This window comes from Primulina eburnea, chromosome 3, assembly GCF_022965805.1.
Source record: "Primulina eburnea isolate SZY01 chromosome 3, ASM2296580v1, whole genome shotgun sequence".
In the NCBI taxonomy this organism is placed as follows: domain Eukaryota; kingdom Viridiplantae; phylum Streptophyta; class Magnoliopsida; order Lamiales; family Gesneriaceae; genus Primulina; species Primulina eburnea.
Window position 1 is genome coordinate 36,758,344 of NC_133103.1, and position 19,838 is coordinate 36,778,181.

The 19,838-nt window shown below is 36.2% G+C and overlaps 1 protein-coding gene across 1 annotated transcript; it reads left to right on the top strand.

Annotated features, from left to right (window-relative positions):
- Positions 1 to 14,964: 14,964 nt before the first annotated feature.
- Positions 14,965 to 19,638, top strand: LOC140827559 (uncharacterized protein At1g76660-like). The gene is given in 5 exon segments (XM_073190256.1): positions 14,965 to 15,179; positions 16,229 to 16,345; positions 17,316 to 17,807; positions 17,809 to 18,493; positions 19,100 to 19,638. Coding segments are annotated over 4 exon segments (1,467 nt in total). The 5' UTR covers positions 14,965 to 15,179; positions 16,229 to 16,291; the 3' UTR covers positions 19,336 to 19,638.
- The last annotated feature ends 200 nt before the right edge of the window (positions 19,639 to 19,838 follow it).

The window sequence follows — 19,838 nt, forward strand, 5'->3', positions numbered from 1 at the left end:
AGACAATGTCAAGAAAAGAATCAAAAAAATTACAATGATGATCATTTGGCATGGTAGGATAAAAATCAATTCAAAGCCAGCTTTAAAATAAAGGAAGGCAAAGAGTGAATTTTTTTATACACAAGCTTATCCCGATGAACATAATTGATAAAAAAGATATGCAGATTATTATAAAGGAACGTTTAGATCTTGAACTAATAAAAAATGAAAATCACCATATAGCAGTCCAGATTTTCTAGTAAGAAATCATGGTGAGATTAAATGAAACAAACCCAGATTGGTTATTAATTATCAATATATTAATAAAATCTTTGAGTTTGAAGGGTATCTTATACCTAGTAGAGCACATTTGATTAGTTATATATGCAACGCAAAATATTCTCTAAATTTGATTGTAAGTCTAGATTTTACAAAATCTGAATAGAAGAATGAAGTAAAAATTAAAATTTTTTTTTCACACCACAATGTCACTATATTTGGGAATTTTTACAAATGAAATTGACTAATTCACCCTATATATTTTGAAAAAAATGGACAATATATTTAAATATTATTTTAAATTTATGTTTGTCTATATTGATGATGTTTTAATAACATCTAAAAATATGGAAGAAGATATAAAACACTTAAATATTTTCTCTAAATTTTATAAAAAAAAGAAGGACTGCGTTTATCTGAAAAGAAATTAATCATCGCTACAACAAAGATTTAATATCCCGAAATAAAAAACGATGAGTCGGGAATAATTTTGAAAGAATATATAGTAGAAAATATGTAAAATTTTCCAAACATACTAAAAGAAAAGAAACAATTTCAATTTCAAAGTTTTTTAGGAGTTGTTAATTTTGATGAGATTTTTATTAAGAACCTAGAAAAACACAGAAAAATGTTTAATTCATTACTGAAAAAAGATACCAAATTTATATGGGCAAAAGAACACACAAAATGGCTTAGCCAACTAAATGAAATTTGTAAAAAACTCTCAAAAATTTCCTCAAGATTAAGATGATATGGTATTATACACAGATATCAGTAATCATTGGTGAACAACAGTTTTAACAAAACTCACACCAGAAGGAGAACAATCATACAGGTACTACATATTCTTAGAAGCAGAAGTCATAAGATAACATATCACTGGAAAAGAACTTTATGCAGCAAAAAAGCTTTTGAAAAATGGTCATTATTTTTACAGGCAAAAAATTTTACTTAAATAGAATATAATCTAAACATGAGAAGTTTAGATTATTAAAGTGACAAAATTTATGTCAAAATTATATTTTTGATATTGTGATTATTAAATCTAATGAAATTATTCTTACAAATTTCTTAACAAGAGATAGATAGCGGTGATATCGATGACATCATAAAAATGCAGAGGCATTTGAGGGAACACCTTGAAATGATTCAAAACGAGTTTAACAAGCTTGCCTTAAATATAGAAGTTGCGGGTAGGCTACAACAAGTCGATAAAGAATTGTCTCTGATCGAATTACAGGATATTTACAACCTTATATCTCGCTATGGTCTGTAATGAAAATGTCTCTCCTCCAAGCATTGAGAAGCCACTAGTTTTCCAAATAAAGAGTTTTCGAGCACATGATTCTATACCTGTTGTAATGCCCAAGAAATTAATTATCGTAATCTGAGATGATTATTGATTATGAATGGATATAATTATAGACGGGCTATTACGAGACCAGATTGGTCAAATCATTTTAAGGGTGCAATATTTGGACGGAACCATTGGCGCCCGAGCGGTAGAAAATGACCGCCCGAGCGCCAATGTTCAATAGGAGCATGTTTCGGGCAGAGGAGGTGGCGCCCGGGCGGTAGTTTGTGACCGCCCGAGCGCCAATGTGCAATCCGGAAAGGATTTGGACAGAGGATGCCGCGCTCGAGCGGTAGTTTACTACCGCCCGAGCGCCGACCGAAATTCATGAAAGATGCCACGTATTAAATGCATGCAACCGGATATATGTATATATATATATATATATATATATATATATATATATATATATATGTATATCCTTACTTCAGAAATGAAAAAGAAAAGGGGGAAATCGAGAAAGGCTCGGGGGAAAAGAGTGAAATATCCTTACGCCTTTCTGAGAAATCCGTCCGTCCGAATTGTAATCTGACTTCGGTACCGAGTTCCTAGCAACGTAGGCTACAACTGGACGTAAGTTTTACTACGTTTTGACATGCTTTGAAATTATGCTATTGTCAGAATTGAATGGAACTCATATAGGTTGTTCTTGACATATTAGACATCATAGAATTGAAGTCAGATTAAGAAACGGACTGATTATGGAATTGTTATGAATTTCTAGGGTATATTGATTTATACCAGACAGATTTGAATTGTGAATTGGATTACGGATTGTATTGGATATGGGTTATGGATTGTAACTATGATCCAAGGATATGGTATTGACGGGGATATTGAAATTGTACCGTTATGTCATTGATTTTGAATTAAATCAAGATTGATCAGATTGATATTGATTTGAAAGGTATATTGACATGAGATTATCGATATTGTCATTGCCAGATAGGCTGTGAGTTCAGGACTGCGACTGAGCTAGAAACCGACGAAAGAAAGGTATAAGTCAATGTGGTATTGGGAGATCGACTTGAGTTAGTTTAGACTTGAGTTTCCCTAAATCACATACTTTACTTTATTGCATTGATATTGCATTGATTTGGTTGATATACTTGTTCTCTTGATTTATAGATAGCAGGTATTAGACGAGTAGTCTTATGACAGAAGTGCCTGATAGTGGTGGGATCACCACGGGCACATTGCACGATGTCATGAGACATTGTATTGGCGGTAGTGCCATAGTCTGTCACTGGATAATTAGCTATCGATGTGGATAGAATTATAGCTCCTTCTATTACTGGTGATCAGTATTGTATCGATGTGGATAGAATTATAACTTCTTCTATTACTGTTGATCGATGTTATATCGATGTGGATAGAATTGGAGTTTCTTCTATTACTGGTGATCGATACTATACTGATGTGGATAGAAACAGAGTTTGTTCTATTACTGGTGATCGATGCTATATCGACGTGGATAGAACTGGAGTCTTTTCTATTACTGTTGGTCGATATGGAATGCCAATGTCTGGAAATCGGGATCCCTAGGCTAGGATTGAGTCTAGTCTGAGTCGTGGAGTCACGAGCATTGTCGACAGTTTGATATTGATTATGTTTCAGATGTTGTTACATATATCTGTTACCTGATTACATGCTTTATATTTGTTATATGATTGCATGTTTCGTTGATTTATACTGGGATTATATTCTCACCGGAGTTATCCGGCTGTTGTCTTGTCTGTATGTGTACATGACAACAGGTGGGACAGGTTCAGGGTTGAGGAGATGAAGAAAGATCGTGATTAGAGTGGAGATTCCGGACTTTGATTATGATGTATAATAGGGTTGACACACTTGACATTAGTTGTTAAACCTTAGTTTATTTGAATGCATGCAGTACAGGACTTGTATTGTAATTAATATACTGAGTTGTATATTAGTTGATTTCACTACGTTCCGCATTTAAAAAAAAAATAGACCCTGTTTTATAATTGATTAATTAGTCCCAATGATGATTTTGAACTTGATTAGCGTCCGGGTCCCCACACCTGTAGCAGCGGATTCAAGTATTTCTAACACAATTGTTATTCCAGGATAATCTCTAGATGAGTCGGCCAAAACAAAAATTGAAACTCTAGATCCTTATCTCGAGTTTTCAAGTCAAACCTCTACCTCGAGGATTGAAGAGGAGGAGATCAACTTTAGACCTCATATAGACAATGATAAATCTAAGGTTGGTACTAATGAATCCACAGTTTCTTCATTTTAGGTATATCAACAGAATTGAGAGAAATATAAAATAAGAATAGACATTACCCATCCACAATTTGGGTTGCTGTAGCATGAAAATATCCTATGGTATAGATGAAACCAAATTCATATCCAAAGGAGGTCAAAACATGGTATGAATTTTGGATTCTTGCCTCTATTTATATTTGTTGGAACTTTCAAGTTCGAAATCTTGATTTTGATGATCACGAAACTTGTTAATTGTGCTACTAATAATCTACCTTAGTGTACATATAGCTTAAACTGATTTAATCAAGTATATGAAGCCATAACTGAAGCTATAGGAGATATCAACTGATCGAACCAATTGATCGCCGAAACCAAATAAGTCCAACTGGTTCTTCAATCAAGCAATTCAGTTGATAGTCTAGCTGATAAGTGATTCAGCAGGAAGACCTCAAAAGCTTGGCCGCCGATGACGTGTCCAACTAACGATGAACCCAGCTAGCCAGATCAACTAAAGGAGCTAAATCAGTTCAACTGATTTAGCTAGCCCAACTGAAGATCAGTCAAGCTGACCAAACTGAAGCATCAGTCAGAACCTCTCAGTTGCGGATCAAGACAAGCTTACAGTTAGTGGATTCCAGCTGTGCGAGAAGGTACAAAGCCATTATCCAGTCAAAGGAAAATAATGGACGTTGCATCATAGCATTAAAGACAAAACGCTTCAGAAGGGCAGTCAAAAAGACGAGATACAAAGTCCAAGAAGCCGATTCAAATGCAACGGATACAATAAATGAGTCTCACTGTACGATCATATTTTCCCGCTTATATAAAGAGAAGATCGACTAAGACTCAAACAGCAACATATACAATACAAGAGAGAAAAGAAAATGGCACGCTTCAAAGTTATATCAGCTTAAGAAAGAAGCATTCAGCCCAGTCGAGGGAACACTTAGACGTGTTATCAACTTTAGATTAGAAGCATATTTCCCTCAGTGTGTGAGAACACTTTCGGGTAGTTTTCGGAAATCAGTTCTCACACACACACACACACCCCACCACTCAAATACAGTCTTGAACAAAGACGTTAAACTTGTGTATGTATTCTTTGACACTTAGACGTTAAAGAAGTGTTGGCTGAAAGGTGCTGCCTTCAGTCGTAGCTAGAAGTTCAGTTTAGGTAGTAGTGTAAGTCCTAGCTGAGTGGGTTTGTACAATGTATTGTATAAATCTAGTGGATCCTACCCCCGTGGAGGTAGAATGGGTGACGTAGGAGCAGTTGAAGTCTCCGAACATCCATAAGCATATCTTGTGTACTTAACTGATTAACTATCATTTTAAAATTGTTTTGATCAGTTGGAGTGTTCGTGTGTTCAGTTGTCACCATAACTGAATACAAGAATGCAAAAACTAATCTGTGTTCTTTCGGTTAGTAAGTTTGCACAAGTTAAAATATTTTCTAACATTTCAATTTTCTTTATGAAGGATTACTTTGAGTTTCTTCCGTTTGTTTTAAAACCAAACTCGATTTAATTCATCGGTGTTAATATTCTTAGAACACGAGCTATTGAAGCTCATTGAAGACTGTTGTGTGCGAAATGCCTTCGAAGGCGCTAGCACACATGATCCTTCAATATTACATCACTCAACTTCCCATAAATTCAGGATTACCTAAGTGGGTTCAGGAAGCAGTACATAAGACATGGACAAACAATGACTATTTGTCCAGATGAGATATTCTGGAATTATAATTTTTCAGTATAACACCAAAACCATCAGGAAAAAGCTCACATAAAGCATTTCATTTTATCAAGCTAAGAAGACCATATTCAAATATTCAAAAATTTATCAGAGAATCTCCAACGAAGAAACACTTCTTGTTGCTTCATTAACTGAAGATAACATCTCTACCAGAAGAGCATGGCGTCTATAGGTCTGTCTAACTGAGATGGAAAAAATCAAGTTTTCATTTAAATTTTATCAGAATTCTGTAAATGTATCTTTTCTGTTAGATACTATGGTAAGTAAAACAATAAATTTCGCAGAAGACCTATTTAAAAAGAAAGAAATTTTTCGTGGAATAGCAAGCTATCAAGAGCAAAAGAATTCGCCAAAAATTATGTAACATGGCTCATGTGGAAAGATGGTCATAAAAAATCTTCCCAGAATGTCGGAATCATCAAGAGCCAGAATTCGGGAAAGGTTTTCGGCCAATATCTGACCGAAAGCATAATGTAGAAACAAGTCCAATTGGTGATGAACCACAAAAAAACAATTTTCTTGAGGATCAGACCATACAAAAGCTAAAGATTCCTTGACAAAGATAAAGCAGGTATGTGATCCAATCACTCCGTTAGTGGAGGATGAACTACCATTAAAAGACGATTACATTAACTATTGGAAGATGGACTACTCAACCACCCATAAAGACAAGTCACTAACTAGTTGTTGAAATGACCACCACTCATAAGATGATCTCGGTTACAACTAGCAGAATAATTCACAAAATTTAAAGTCTGGGTTTCAAATCCACCTAGATTGCTATAATTACCAAGACAGAAAGAAGATGGAGACATCATTCAACATCTTCATTTTTCTTTCAAAATAAATGTAGTGACCCGTTCCAGAATCACCTACTAATCAAAAACTAAGCATGCAACTAACTTAATTAACAATAATCAGAGATAACAGCGGAAAAGTCAACAACAATACCGATTAACTAAACCAACCAGATACTCACGTCCTCCTCCTGCTCCTCCTGAGCTGTCCAACCTGAGGCCTGCCCCGAGGGAATGGGGTGTCCAAGAATAAACAAAACCGAGGACGTGAGCGATAAGAACGTCCAGTACAAAAGTATGAGTATACAAATGTAGTAGCCCGAATTCCAAATTGGGTAATTAACGGATTAATGGTGATTAAGAAGGTTTAATGTGTAATTTTGACCGAGTCATGATCGGACGGACCGAAGATGGTTCGGAAGCACCGACGAGTTCGGAAGGTCCGAAGTGGGTTCGATGGATCCGATCATGAGGTGTCAAGAGCAGCTGGACACGTGCATGTTCGGACGGTCCGAAGTGTATGATCGGAGGATCCGATCATGAGCTGTCAAGAGCCAATGGACACGTAGCGTTCGGACGTTCCGAAGTGTTGTTCGGAGGATCCGAACATGGCCTATAAATAGTGCTCGGAATTCTCATTTTTGACTTGCCAATTTCTTGAGTTTTCTCTCATTTTGGAGAGTTTGGAAGGTTTCTAGGGTTAGTTGTTGGTCGAGCGATAGCCAAGAGCTGCCAGGAGTAGTAGCGTAGCGGCGTCTGAGTTACAAGGCAATCGACATCAAAGGGCTGTCGACGGACGAAGGTAAACCCTAAACCTTTGGTAGTACTAGGGAGTACTGGTTTTGCTAGTCGAGCATAGTAGTATTGATTGAGTATGCTTTTGATGAATAGGCTTGGACTAGACCTGTTGTTTGGTTATTCCAGTGGATTAGGATTGCTGTGATAGAGGTACGAAAGTACTATCCGAGATATCCTGGTTGAGTATACATTCTTATATGTGTTGCATGATTATGTGGTGCATTGATATATGTCATATGATGCATGCTATTATGTCACGTTTATTACTGCACGTTGCATTTCATGTTGAGCCGTACCTCCTTCGAGATAGCCTTTACTGTTGAGCTGTATCTCTTTCGAGATAAGCTATATCTTGGGGCCGCTCAGCCCTGTCTTGTGGACGCATGGACACCGAGAGTACACAGTGGCCGACGGGTCGGGAGGGCTTCGGTGGTCCGGGACATTTTAGGTCCACGTCTGTCTTGTAGTAGATGCAGTGACCCAGAGGTTGGACCGCGCGGCACTATCCACTTGGCGCCTCTAGACTGAGCATTGTTGAGATCCTTTTGTGACTCCTGTTTCTTGACTACCCTGGTATCATATCATAGCATGTGCATTTCATATAGGTCTGTATACTCATACTTTTGTACTGGGCGTTCTTATCGCTCACGTCCTCGGTTTTGTTTATTCTTGGACACCCCATTCCCTCGGGGCAGGCCTCAGGTTGGACAGCTCAGGAGGAGCAGGAGGAGGACGTGAGTATCTGGTTGGTTTAGTTTATCGGTATTGTTTTGATTCGATTGGGTTGTATAACCATTATTTTGTTGACTATTTCCGCTGTTATCTCTGATTATTGTTAATTAGGTTAATTGCATGCTTAGTTCTTGATTAGTAGGTGATTCTGGAACGGGTCACTACATTTATGGTATCAGAGCATGCATACGATTTTGGGATATAGATTTCTGTTTTGGGATTTCCGTTGACCAATTTACTAGTTTCCCCATTCTATGTTGTAGCAATGGCTGACCACTTTGGTGACGGGAGTAGTCAGGGGAGTGTAGGTCGATGGGGTGACCAGGACGATCATAGACGTCATCGTGAGCATCGTCATCGTCGGGATGGTCCTAGGCGTTTTGATTTGCATCGTTTTATTCAGATGGGGCCTAAGCCTTTAGTTGGTGGTGAGACTCCCGATGATGCTGAGGATTGGTTAGAGCGCATGGAGAGTTGTTTCGTTTTGTTCATCCTCTAAGCTTGATTTCGAGGACGAAATCTTTTTTTTAGGGGGGGAGAATGTAGTAGCCCGAATTCCAAATTGGGTAATTAACGGATTAATGGTGATTAAGAAGGTTTAATGTGTAATTTTGACCGAGTCATGATCGGACGGACCGAAGATGGTTCGGAAGCACCGACGAGTTCGGAAGGTCCGAAGTGGGTTCGATGGATCCGATCATGAGGTGTCAAGAGCAGCTGGACACGTGCATGTTCGGACGGTCCGAAGTGTATGATCGGAGGATCCGATCATGAGCTGTCAAGAGCCAATGGACACGTAGCGTTCGGACGTTCCGAAGTGTTGTTCGGAGGATCCGAACATGGCCTATAAATAGTGCTCGGAATTCTCATTTTTGACTTGCCAATTTCTTGAGTTTTCTCTCATTTTGGAGAGTTTGGAAGGTTTCTAGGGTTAGTTGTTGGTCGAGCGATAGCCAAGAGCTGCCAGGAGTAGTAGCGTAGCGGCGCCTGAGTTACAAGGCAATCGACATCAAAGGGCTGTCGACGGACGAAGGTAAACCCTAAACCTTTGGTAGTACTAGGGAGTACTGGTTTTGCTAGTCGAGCATAGTAGTATTGATTGAGTATGCTTTTGATGAATAGGCTTGGACTAGACCTGTTGTTTGGTTATTCCAGTGGATTAGGATTGCTGTGATAGAGGTACGAAAGTACTATCCGAGATATCCTGGTTGAGTATACATTCTTATATGTGTTGCATGATTATGTGGTGCATTGATATATGTCATATGATGCATGCTATTATGTCACGTTTATTACTGCACGTTGCATTTCATGTTGAGCCGTACCTCCTTCGAGATAGCCTTTACTGTTGAGCTGTATCTCTTTCGAGATAAGCTATATCTTGGGGCCGCTCAGCCCTGTCTTGTGGACGCATGGACACCGAGAGTACACAGTGGCCGACGGGTCGGGAGGGCTTCGGTGGTCCGGGACATTTTAGGTCCACGTCTGTCTTGTAGTGGATGCAGTGACCCAGAGGTTGGACCGCGCGGCACTATCCACTTGGCGCCTCTAGACTGAGCATTTTGAGATCCTTTGTGATTCCTGTTTCTTGACTACCCTGGTATCATATCATAGCATGTGCATTTCATATAGGTTTGTATACTCATACTTTTGTACTGGGCGTTCTTATCGCTCACGTCCTCGGTTTTGTTTATTCTTGGACACCCCATTCCCTCGGGGCAGGCCTCAGGTTGGACAGCTCAGGAGGAGCAGGAGGAGGACGTGAGTATCTGGTTGGTTTAGTTAATCGGTATTGTTGTTGACTTTTCCGCTGTTATCTCTGATTATTGTTAATTAAGTTAGTTGCATGCTTAGTTTTTGATTAGTAGGTGATTCTGGAACGGGTCACTACAATAAAATTGTAACATTTTTCTTTATTGTATCTGTGTTGTAATTCCCGCTATTAAAAGTAGTTAAGCAAGTTCCTTCCCCTCTACTAGAGGTTACTATGTATTAATAAATCTTATATATGAATAAAAAGAACAACTGCTATAAATACCAAAGCAGAAGGAAGATATAGACATCATTCAACCTCTTCATTTTTTTTTTTCAAAATAAACTTGAAACATTTTTCTTTATTGTATTGTCTTGTAGTTCTGACTATTAAAGGTAGCTAAGCAAGTTTCTCCTCCTCTACTAGAGGTTACTATGTATTAATAAATCGTATGTATGAATAAAAAGAAGAAGACTTGTTGCCCTCTCATGTATTATTTTCAAATTGAACCACTTTACTATACACCCTGAGGTATGAAAAGAAACAAGGTTATGCTAGGTGCCTTCGAAGGAATCTATATCAGGAACCCCTTGTTGCGACTGTGTGGTTGGACTATGAAGAGCATCTATAAAACTCGGTTGATACAACCTGACAACACTCCGATCATAGATGTAAACTGTTTAATTTATTATACGAAAGTATGATAGACCAAATATACAAACAAATCAATAATCTAAACATGGTATATAGGCTGGAAAGCTTGTGTAGTTGCATGTTTACGGGCTATATGTGGGGACCCGGATGCTAATCATCTTCTTAATCATCTTTGGGGTTTAATTATCAGTTAAGATAAACAGGGTCTACAAATTTTTCTTTTAAAATGCGGAAGGTAATGAAATCAATCTATTATACAAACTAGTATAATAATACAAATCTTGTATAACATGCCTCTAATTTAAAATTATGTTCAACTACTACATTCAAGTAATAAAACCTATCTACATCCAAGTCCGTGATCACCACTCTAATCTCGATCTCTCCTCATCTTCTGGACCATGATCCTGCCCCACCTGTTGTCATGCACACATACAAAACAAGACAACAGCCGGATAACTCCGGTGAGATATAAATATCCCAGTATAAACAATGTATTAAATGCAATCATATAAAACATATATAAAAGCATAACCAAACATCAAAACATGTATCTACTCTGACTACATGAATCAATGACCCATGATCTAATCTTATCTTATCTCAAATCTAGGGATCCCAATCTAATTTAGACTTTGGTATGCTGTATCGAATGTGTCTGAGATAGACGTCGATCTACATCTGAAGCTCTTCGATACACCGTAAGTCTAGAGTCTTATCGGTTCTGAGAAAGACTCGGCGGTTCTGCCCTAGCTAGGCTGTCTGCCCTAGACTCGGACTCTGACTTTGTTCTAAGTCAATACATGCACATATCAATCTGATAATCTGCAAATATCAATGCAATAACATAAAGTATGTGATTTAGGGAAACTCAAGTCAAACCTAACTCGAGTTGTGCAATCCCGAATCAACATTTATTTATACCTTTGTCTTCCCGCTCTAACGAAGACGAAGTCTCATATTTTGATATGTCCATACCCGGTCTGGCAATTACAATCACATAAATACAATATTAGTATATAACTCAATTCAGAACCTGTTCTGATCAATACTCAAATCAGTATATAATCTGATCCATATCTGAACAAGGTACAATCTAATTCATATCCACGATATCACGTTACAATTGAAATCCTTACTGAATCTGATCAATCTAATCAATAGATGTTTCGACGGCATAATAATATAGTCTTGATACCCCGTCAATCTCAACATCACAGATATAATACCAGAATTCATAATCAGGATCAGTACAATTTATAATCTCAATATCTGTACAGTCAAAATTAATATCAACACAACTCTGATATCGAATCTCAGTCAAATCAACTCTGAAATTCATAACAATTACAGAAACAGTCTGTTCTTTAATCTGACTTCGATTATACAATATCTACTGTGGCAGAAACACTATATCTGAATCATATTCAATTCTGACAATATCATAAATTCAAATCATGTCTAAACGTAATAAAACTTACGTCCAGATGAAGCCTTCTCTGACAGGAACTCAGTACTGTAATTAGATTCAAAAACAGACGGCGGATTTCTCACAAAAGGCGTAAGGATTTTTCTTAGAAACTTTCTGAAGCTTCTTCTCGATTCCTCTCAATATTCTGAAGAATTTTGCATGCTTGTATATATATATATATATATATATATATATATATATATATATATATATATATATACCCGTACATGCAAACACACAAGTGTCTCAATTTCGTTTTGCATGGCTCGCGCTCGAGCGGTCAATCTTTACCGCTCGGGCGCGAAGCCTTCTGCCCGGAACCCAACTTCTTATCCCCTGGCGCTCGGGCGGTAAATCTTTACCGCTCGGGCGCGAGAGTTTCTGTCCGAATTTCATTCTTGTGGTGCATTGGCGCTCGGGCGGTGCTTTTCTACCGCTCGGGCGCCACATATTCTGTCCGAACTCTTGGCTCATAATGCAACGACGCCTAGCTTCTTCATTCAAGTCCGTATAACCTCAATCATGTCAATTATCAGCAAATCGTGTCCGATTATAATAACCATTGTCAAATCATTTCGGATTAACATGATAAATTTCTCGGGCCTTACATTATATGTCTTTAAGAACAGATTCAATAGGTATAACAATGTAACGTACCATAATTATGAAGATTGTAGATATTTTAGAAAAATTGAAAAGATTATGTGACTCAAACAAACATTTGAAGGAATACAGAGCGAGGAGAAAATTATATTTAAAGATAGAGAATTACTAATATTTTTCCTTTTTAGGAACTGATTTTGATTTTGAAATTACCAAAAAGGAGAAACTTAAATAGTCTTTTGTTTTTGAAAATTTTATATGTTAATGAAAATATTAATTTAAAATATATAAGAATAAAATTCAAAAGGAAAAGCTTGATAAAATCTAAAAATTTCATAAAATATATGTAAAAAACTGTATTTTATAAATTTAATAGGTCTTTTATGAGATAATCTCACAGATCAGATTAAATTTGCCCATATTTATAATAATAAGTAATATTTTTGGCTATAAAAATAATATTTTTCCGTGAGTGACCAAATAAAAGATTAATCTTATAAAATTGACTCTTGAAACCATCTTACAACAAATTTTGTGTTATAAATTATGTTAGAAAAAATAAGAATAGAGATGAAAAATAATTTTAATAAGAATAATATAATATTCAGAAATAATATATTATATTAGAAATACATAAAATACGAGATTTTGAAAAAAAAAAAAAACTAATGAATCGAAAATTGTTATATTTTATAGATAGAAAGAAATCCTATGTTTTTCCAAAATCATTGCAATTCTATTAATTACATCCCATTAAGCGCCGCCACATGTTTTTGTCCTAATGACAAAGTCTCCATATATATATATATATATATATATATATATATATATATATATATATATATATATATATATATATATATATATATATATATATATATATATATATCTTCAAAGATTTAAAAAAATAATGAAACAATGAAAAATTATTTTATCATATTTTTTTTATTAAAATAAATTTGTTCAGCTATTTAAAAAAAAATAATTGATCAATACTAGAAAAAAAACCTCATTTTTCCACCAAATTTTTTATATTTGTTTATATATATATATATATATATATATATATATATGAGAATTGTTACCCTGCACCCTTGGGTGCAGGGTTCATTTTTTTTTTTTAAAAAAATTTTATTAGCGACGGTGTTTATTAATCCGTCGCTAATAACGACGGAGTATTAAACGCCGTCGCTCATAACGACGGATTATTAACAACCGTCGCTAATAACGACGGTTTTTAAATAACCGTCGCTAAATGTCTAAATTTTTAAAAAAAATCGGACAGATATAAAAACAATTTTACGAGGAAATGGGCGTACTTTCCTTCCCCAAAATTTCTTGCGCCCAAATTTCGTCACCGAAACCCAACTTCGCAAGTAGCTTCAATTTCCTTGCGGTATTCCGGAGATCTATTGCGGGTTATTTCGAAATCAGAAGGTAAATTTCATGTATTTTAAATTTCATATTCCCAAGATATTTGTAATTTAGGATTTGTTGATAATAGATCTTGTGTTTGAAAAACCAATGGTCAAGCTGTTGGATTTTAAATGGGGTTTCGGTGGTTGTTCTGTAAATTTCATATTAAATTAAGAGAGAAGGTTAGCAAAGGGGAACACACGAAGCTAAAGATGAAAGAAGACCATAGAGTTTATCTAAGCGATTAGCTGCGTCTCATTCTCGTGAAGCACTACTAAACTTTTTAAAATAAAAACAAGATTGTAGATTAGTGGTGAACATGTTTAATTTGTGAGTGCGTTCACGTCACCTGAATTTATTATTAATTGATTTATTGGAATTTTGCGGGCAATGGAACCCATGAATGTTATCTTTATGGTTAGTGAATGAAGTCAGCTTTCAAAAAGTTGGGCTAGGGGGTTCGTTGGTAGTGAAAACAAGAAAATACAATAAGTTTTTTGAAACAAAATTGAATATTTTTATCAATTTTAATGTTTGCCGAACTAGCTAGCATATTATGTGTATCAATTTTAATTTTGCTATTTTCATATTTAAAGAATGGACGAAAACAGCGGCGATGAAATGTCATACATTCTCCAAGTTGGAGACAATCAAAAGCCAAAGATCGGGATGAAATTCGAATCTTTAGACGAGGCGTTTTCGTTCTACAACCAATATGCACGAGAATCTGGTTTTATATATATATATATATATATATATATATATATATATATATATATATATATATATATATGATAGATATCTTGTGAGACGGTCTCACGAATCTTTATCTGTGAAACGGGTCAATCATATCGATATTCACAATAAAAAAAAATACTCGTAGCATAACAAGTAATACTTTTTTATAGTTAATCCAAATAAGATATATGTCTAACAAAATATGACTTTTGAGACTGTCTCACACAAGTGTTTATCTATATATAGTACTATAATAATCAAAATTAATATTTATATTACCACTCGATGATTAAAAATCTGATCAAGTTCGAGAATTAACGTATCATGTTCTTATTTATTTATTTTGTCATTTTATATAATTTGTTCGAGAATGAATTAATACAATAAACGATGATTTTTTCACCATTAGAAAAGCAAAACGCAGCAAAGAAAGACCAAATTGCAGATTAGATCTAGCCATCGCTTTACCTTTCCCTTTCACAAAGCATAAAAGCGAACACAGTCTTTTTCCTACTCTACACCCACCTGATTTCCACTCGATTTCTGCAGATCTCTGAGCCCATTTGTTCTTCCCATTAGCAGGCTTCATGGAAATGTAGTTCTTTCTTGTTTCAGGTACCGCATTTTTACGGTATTTTGTTTTTGCTCGCTTATCATTAAAGTGATTTTTTGGGTGTGGGTTCTTTATTTTGGTGTGCTTTTTTAATGGGGTTTTTTTAAGCTTTTCAGTTCTATTTTAGAACTGGGTTTTTTTTTACGTTGTTTATTCCTTCGGATTTAGTGGTACTGTGAGCCAGTAGTTTAGTTGGGGGATGGGTTAAGGGAGACATTAAATTTATTTAGATTTGGAAGTGAAGTTTGCAGATTTGCATATAAAACTAATGGATTTGTTCTTTCTTGTTTTGCCACTATCGATATGTTCATTTGAGAGACCATCACTCGCTCCCTGGTCCACGAAAGAATTAGTGAATCTTCTTGAATTTATTTATAACTTTGTATAATTTTTAGTGGGGCCATTTTTGTGCTCAATGGTAACAAAAATGATAAATCTTTGAGTAACAGATGAAAATTGTGTGTGTTTTTTTATCGGTTCCAAGAACTGACAAAAACAGAGGACAATTTCCAAGAACGGTGATGGGAGGGAATGGGAGATATCTGAGCTTCTAATGAAACTATCAATTGAAGTAATAGTATATATAAAATAAACTGTATTATATTATAATATTATTATATATGAACTAAAATATAACAGATTGGTATCGCATACCCTTGTATTAACCCCGTATGTTGTGCAAAATATAGAAGTGGTCGAAAAAATATAATTTGAAATCGACCCCGTTAGGACTTGGTTGAAAGAAAGAACTTTGTATGTACTTGCTTGTAGCTTATTTACGTGGACTACGAACTTTTTATGTACTTGCTTGTAGCTTATTTACGTGGACTACGTTTGCAGCTACCCCAATTTTCTATTTGCTAGCTTATGTATGCAAGTGATTCATGAGGCTCTCTTCCATAGTTATGTCGGATTTTTTTTTTTTTAATTCAATCCATTTGCCAAGCAAACGTCTGAACATGTAAGATTCTTCTGAGATGTCACGTGTTATTTTAGTTTTGGTTCGTGCACAGAAGGAAGGTAAAGAAACTGCTCTTTGTTAAATCATCAGGTGGTGCCAGAAACTTACAGGTGTGGAAGTTTAGCTTGTGGGACTCTACACACCAAATTCTTTATGGCGTCCGAGCATAATCGATTTCTGCAGCAGCCGCAACCATCGACACCTCGGGTATGTTGCTTCATGAATCTAGAAGATTCTACTTTCATTATAATACTTGCATTCTTTCGCAGAAAGAAGTTCGTTGCATTCATATTTTCTCTCCTTTTGCGAGGTCATTGGTAATTTTGTTGTTATTCCAGGCTTACAGTAAGATGTAATTTTGTTGTTATTCTTATCGTTTTGGTAATATGGTTGTGATTATATGTCCTTCCTAGAGTCTTTATGTATCGTTCAGTACTTGTTTATTCAAATAAATTATGGATATGAATAATATCACTGCCCATGCTCTCATCACTTCTCGTCCGTTGAAGTAGTGAAGAGATTGATCGAAAACTGGGAGTCGCCTAACCTTTTTTTTTACTTTACTGATTTGCTCAGAATCGGATAGGATGAGGGCCTTTGACCGCAATGAAAAGACGAATGATTGAGTGGTTTTATTTTGGTTACTGAATTTCCTTTGTCATTCATTTGAGAAGTTATCCATATGGAGCTACTTCCTATCATATGTGAGAATCTGACCTTTGGCTGCACCACCTATACCAGGGGTGGGGATGCTCTGGGGGGGACTATATAAAGTCGAGAAGGAGTCGATATGATTTCAGATTCTTGTGATAGCAGTAACCATGGTGATGGTGGTTACACAGGACTATCAATCCATCAGTTTTAGCAACTTGAGAATAAAATCTCATTAATGGCATCATGTAGGTGCTAAATTTCTAGTAAGTTATGATATCATTGTGAACTGAAAAAAAGAAAACCATATTTCTATTGATAATGATAAGCTTATATCACTAAAACAAGTTATGGTCTCACACACTATAAAATATTCTTGCTTTTAAGGACATTTAGGTTTTGTGTCTTCTTCAAATGTGTGTGCATATTTTTAGTTCCCATGTTGTGTCAATCAATTCTTACTAAAATTTTTGGCTTAAGAACCTTTTTGTAGGACTCTTGGGCTGACAACTTATTTTATTGACAGCTAAAGAGGTGGGGAGGCTGTTTGGGTGGACTATCTTGTTTTCGCAATCAACAAGGTGGAAAGCGTATCGTACCTGCTTCGCGAATTTCTGATGCCAATGCTTTAGCAAATCAGCCAAATGGACATCAACCTGGTGGCTTGACTAATCAGACTACTGGAATTGCTCTATCACTTTTAGCTCCACCATCTTCACCTGCTTCTTTCTCAAATTCTGCACTCCCGTCTACTGTTCAGTCACCGAACTGTTTCTTGTCCGCCAATTCACCCAGAGGCCCTTCTTCTACTATGTTTGTTACAGGTCCATATGCACATGAGACACAACTGGTATCTCCACCTGTATTTTCAACTTTCACAACTGAGCCATCTACAGCTCCATTAACACCACCGCCAGAGTTGGCACATTTAACCACTCCATCTTCTCCTGATGTGCCCTATGCTCATTTCCTTTCATCCTCGTCCAAAATAAAAAGCACCGATAAGACCAATTATTCTACTTGCAAATGATATTCAATCAACTTATTCACTCTATCCCGGAAGTCCTGCAAGTGCTCTCAGATCACCTGTTTTGAGGACTTCTGATGATCGCTTATCATCATCTTTTAATGAAAGGGAGTTTCCCCCTCAATGGGATCCTTCGATTCCTTCGCAGGAAACTTCATATGCAAAGTCAGAGTCTGGCAGGTTTGTTGGGCTTCAAGCATCTGGTGTCTCTAAGCCGCGTCAAGACTCCAATTTCTTCTGTCCGGAAACATTTGCCCAGTTCTACGTGGACCAGTCATCATTTTCTCATTCTGGTGGTAGGCTAAGCATCTCAAGAGATACGGATGCTTACACAAATGGTGTGAATGTACATCAGAGTAGGCAGAACAAAACTTGCAAACCACCTGATACTGAAGAACCAGAAGCTTACAGGGCGTCCTTTGGGTTCAGTGCCGATGAAATCATCACAACAACTAATTATGTCGAGATTTCTGACATATCAGAGGAAACCTTCAGCATGACACTTTTTACCTCAAGCAAGCCTATGGAAGAGGAAAATGTTTCGACTGTAACAGCAAAAGGTTCACAAACAGGTGAAAGACCAGTAGACTTTCCTAGTCCACAGATCAGTAAAGCAGGACTGAATCGCACAGATGGAGTGCCTTCTGGGGTGTCAGGTTCTTATAATAGTATTGAAGGTGAACTATCATTACCCAATTTTCGTATATGCTGTTCCTATAGTTCACCCAATTTTCATATATGCTGTTCGTTTTAAAGTTCGAAACATATAAAAGCGTTGAAAGTCTTTCTTATGGTGCACTACCATTAAGTTTTCCTAAAATACTAAGAAATTTTAGGTTTTATATTGGGTTTCTGGAAATAAGTTTTTTAAAAAGGAGACTTTTCTATTGTATGTTCACGTCATGGAGGATTTTGATGGTTATTTGTTCTTTTAAAATTTTGTGGGGCATTTAAAATTTGAAATCTTATTGGGTTAGAGAATAAAGTAATAGCTTGAATTTCATGTCTAGGTCAAAAATTGATTCGAATATAATGATTATGTAGGAACATGTGAAGATTGAACTGAGGTGGAATGTGTTCGGAAAAAAGAATTGAAAATAAGGTGAAAATGGTTGTTTTACTTTTCTCTCTTTGAAAATGAAACCAAATTTAGTATATATTTTGACCTGGTTGAATCCCTAGTTTGGTAAGAAAATTTGGATGTATGTTTTCTACCATATGTTGGATTCTTGGATTCATATTTTTTCATGATTGAATGACGTTAGTTTTTGTTACTTTCCCAGAGCCAGTCCAAAAACAAAAACGATTTGGAGACAGGTCTGGGTGTAGATTTCCGGGTAGCCAAATACTTAGTGACGATGAAGACATATTTGCTAATACTGGGGCTTCAAGAGTTGGCTGGAAACACCATTTTGGTTCATCAAATTCTGACGCAGAAATCGAGTACCGGAGAGGGCGAAGCTTGAGAGAAGGTCGTAGTCGCAGGGAAAACTTAGATTACTTGCATGGCCTGGCATGAATATTATGACTGGGATTTGTTGGAACCGTTGCTTACTTGCTTTGTATGTATTTGAAGCTGTCGAGTCTAGTCCCACCGTGGGTTTCTTTTACAGAAGATGTAACTTTTGAATATGCGCTTGGCCAAACTCTCTGCATGTAATATATAAATATATCTTGGAATAGAGTATGAAACTCTCTTGGCCAAACTCTCTGCATGTAAGATGTATAACTTGGAATAGAGTATGAAACTTGTGCTTGTAAATTTCTAAGAAAATGTTGGAATTAAATGGTAATTGAAATGGCTTGCCATGTCTTATTTTGGTTCTTTGATGTGCTTTTTGTTATATACTGGCAATACATGCATCGTGTGCGTAGCACAATATAATATTATTTCGTGTTCATGTATAGTGTATTTTTAGTTTTTTAAGTAATTTGTTTGGTTATTTTTTATTTTTTACAAAATAAGGTTTTTAGATAAATCAATTTTCTATCCATATTGATACCCCGGGATGTCCCGGGTCA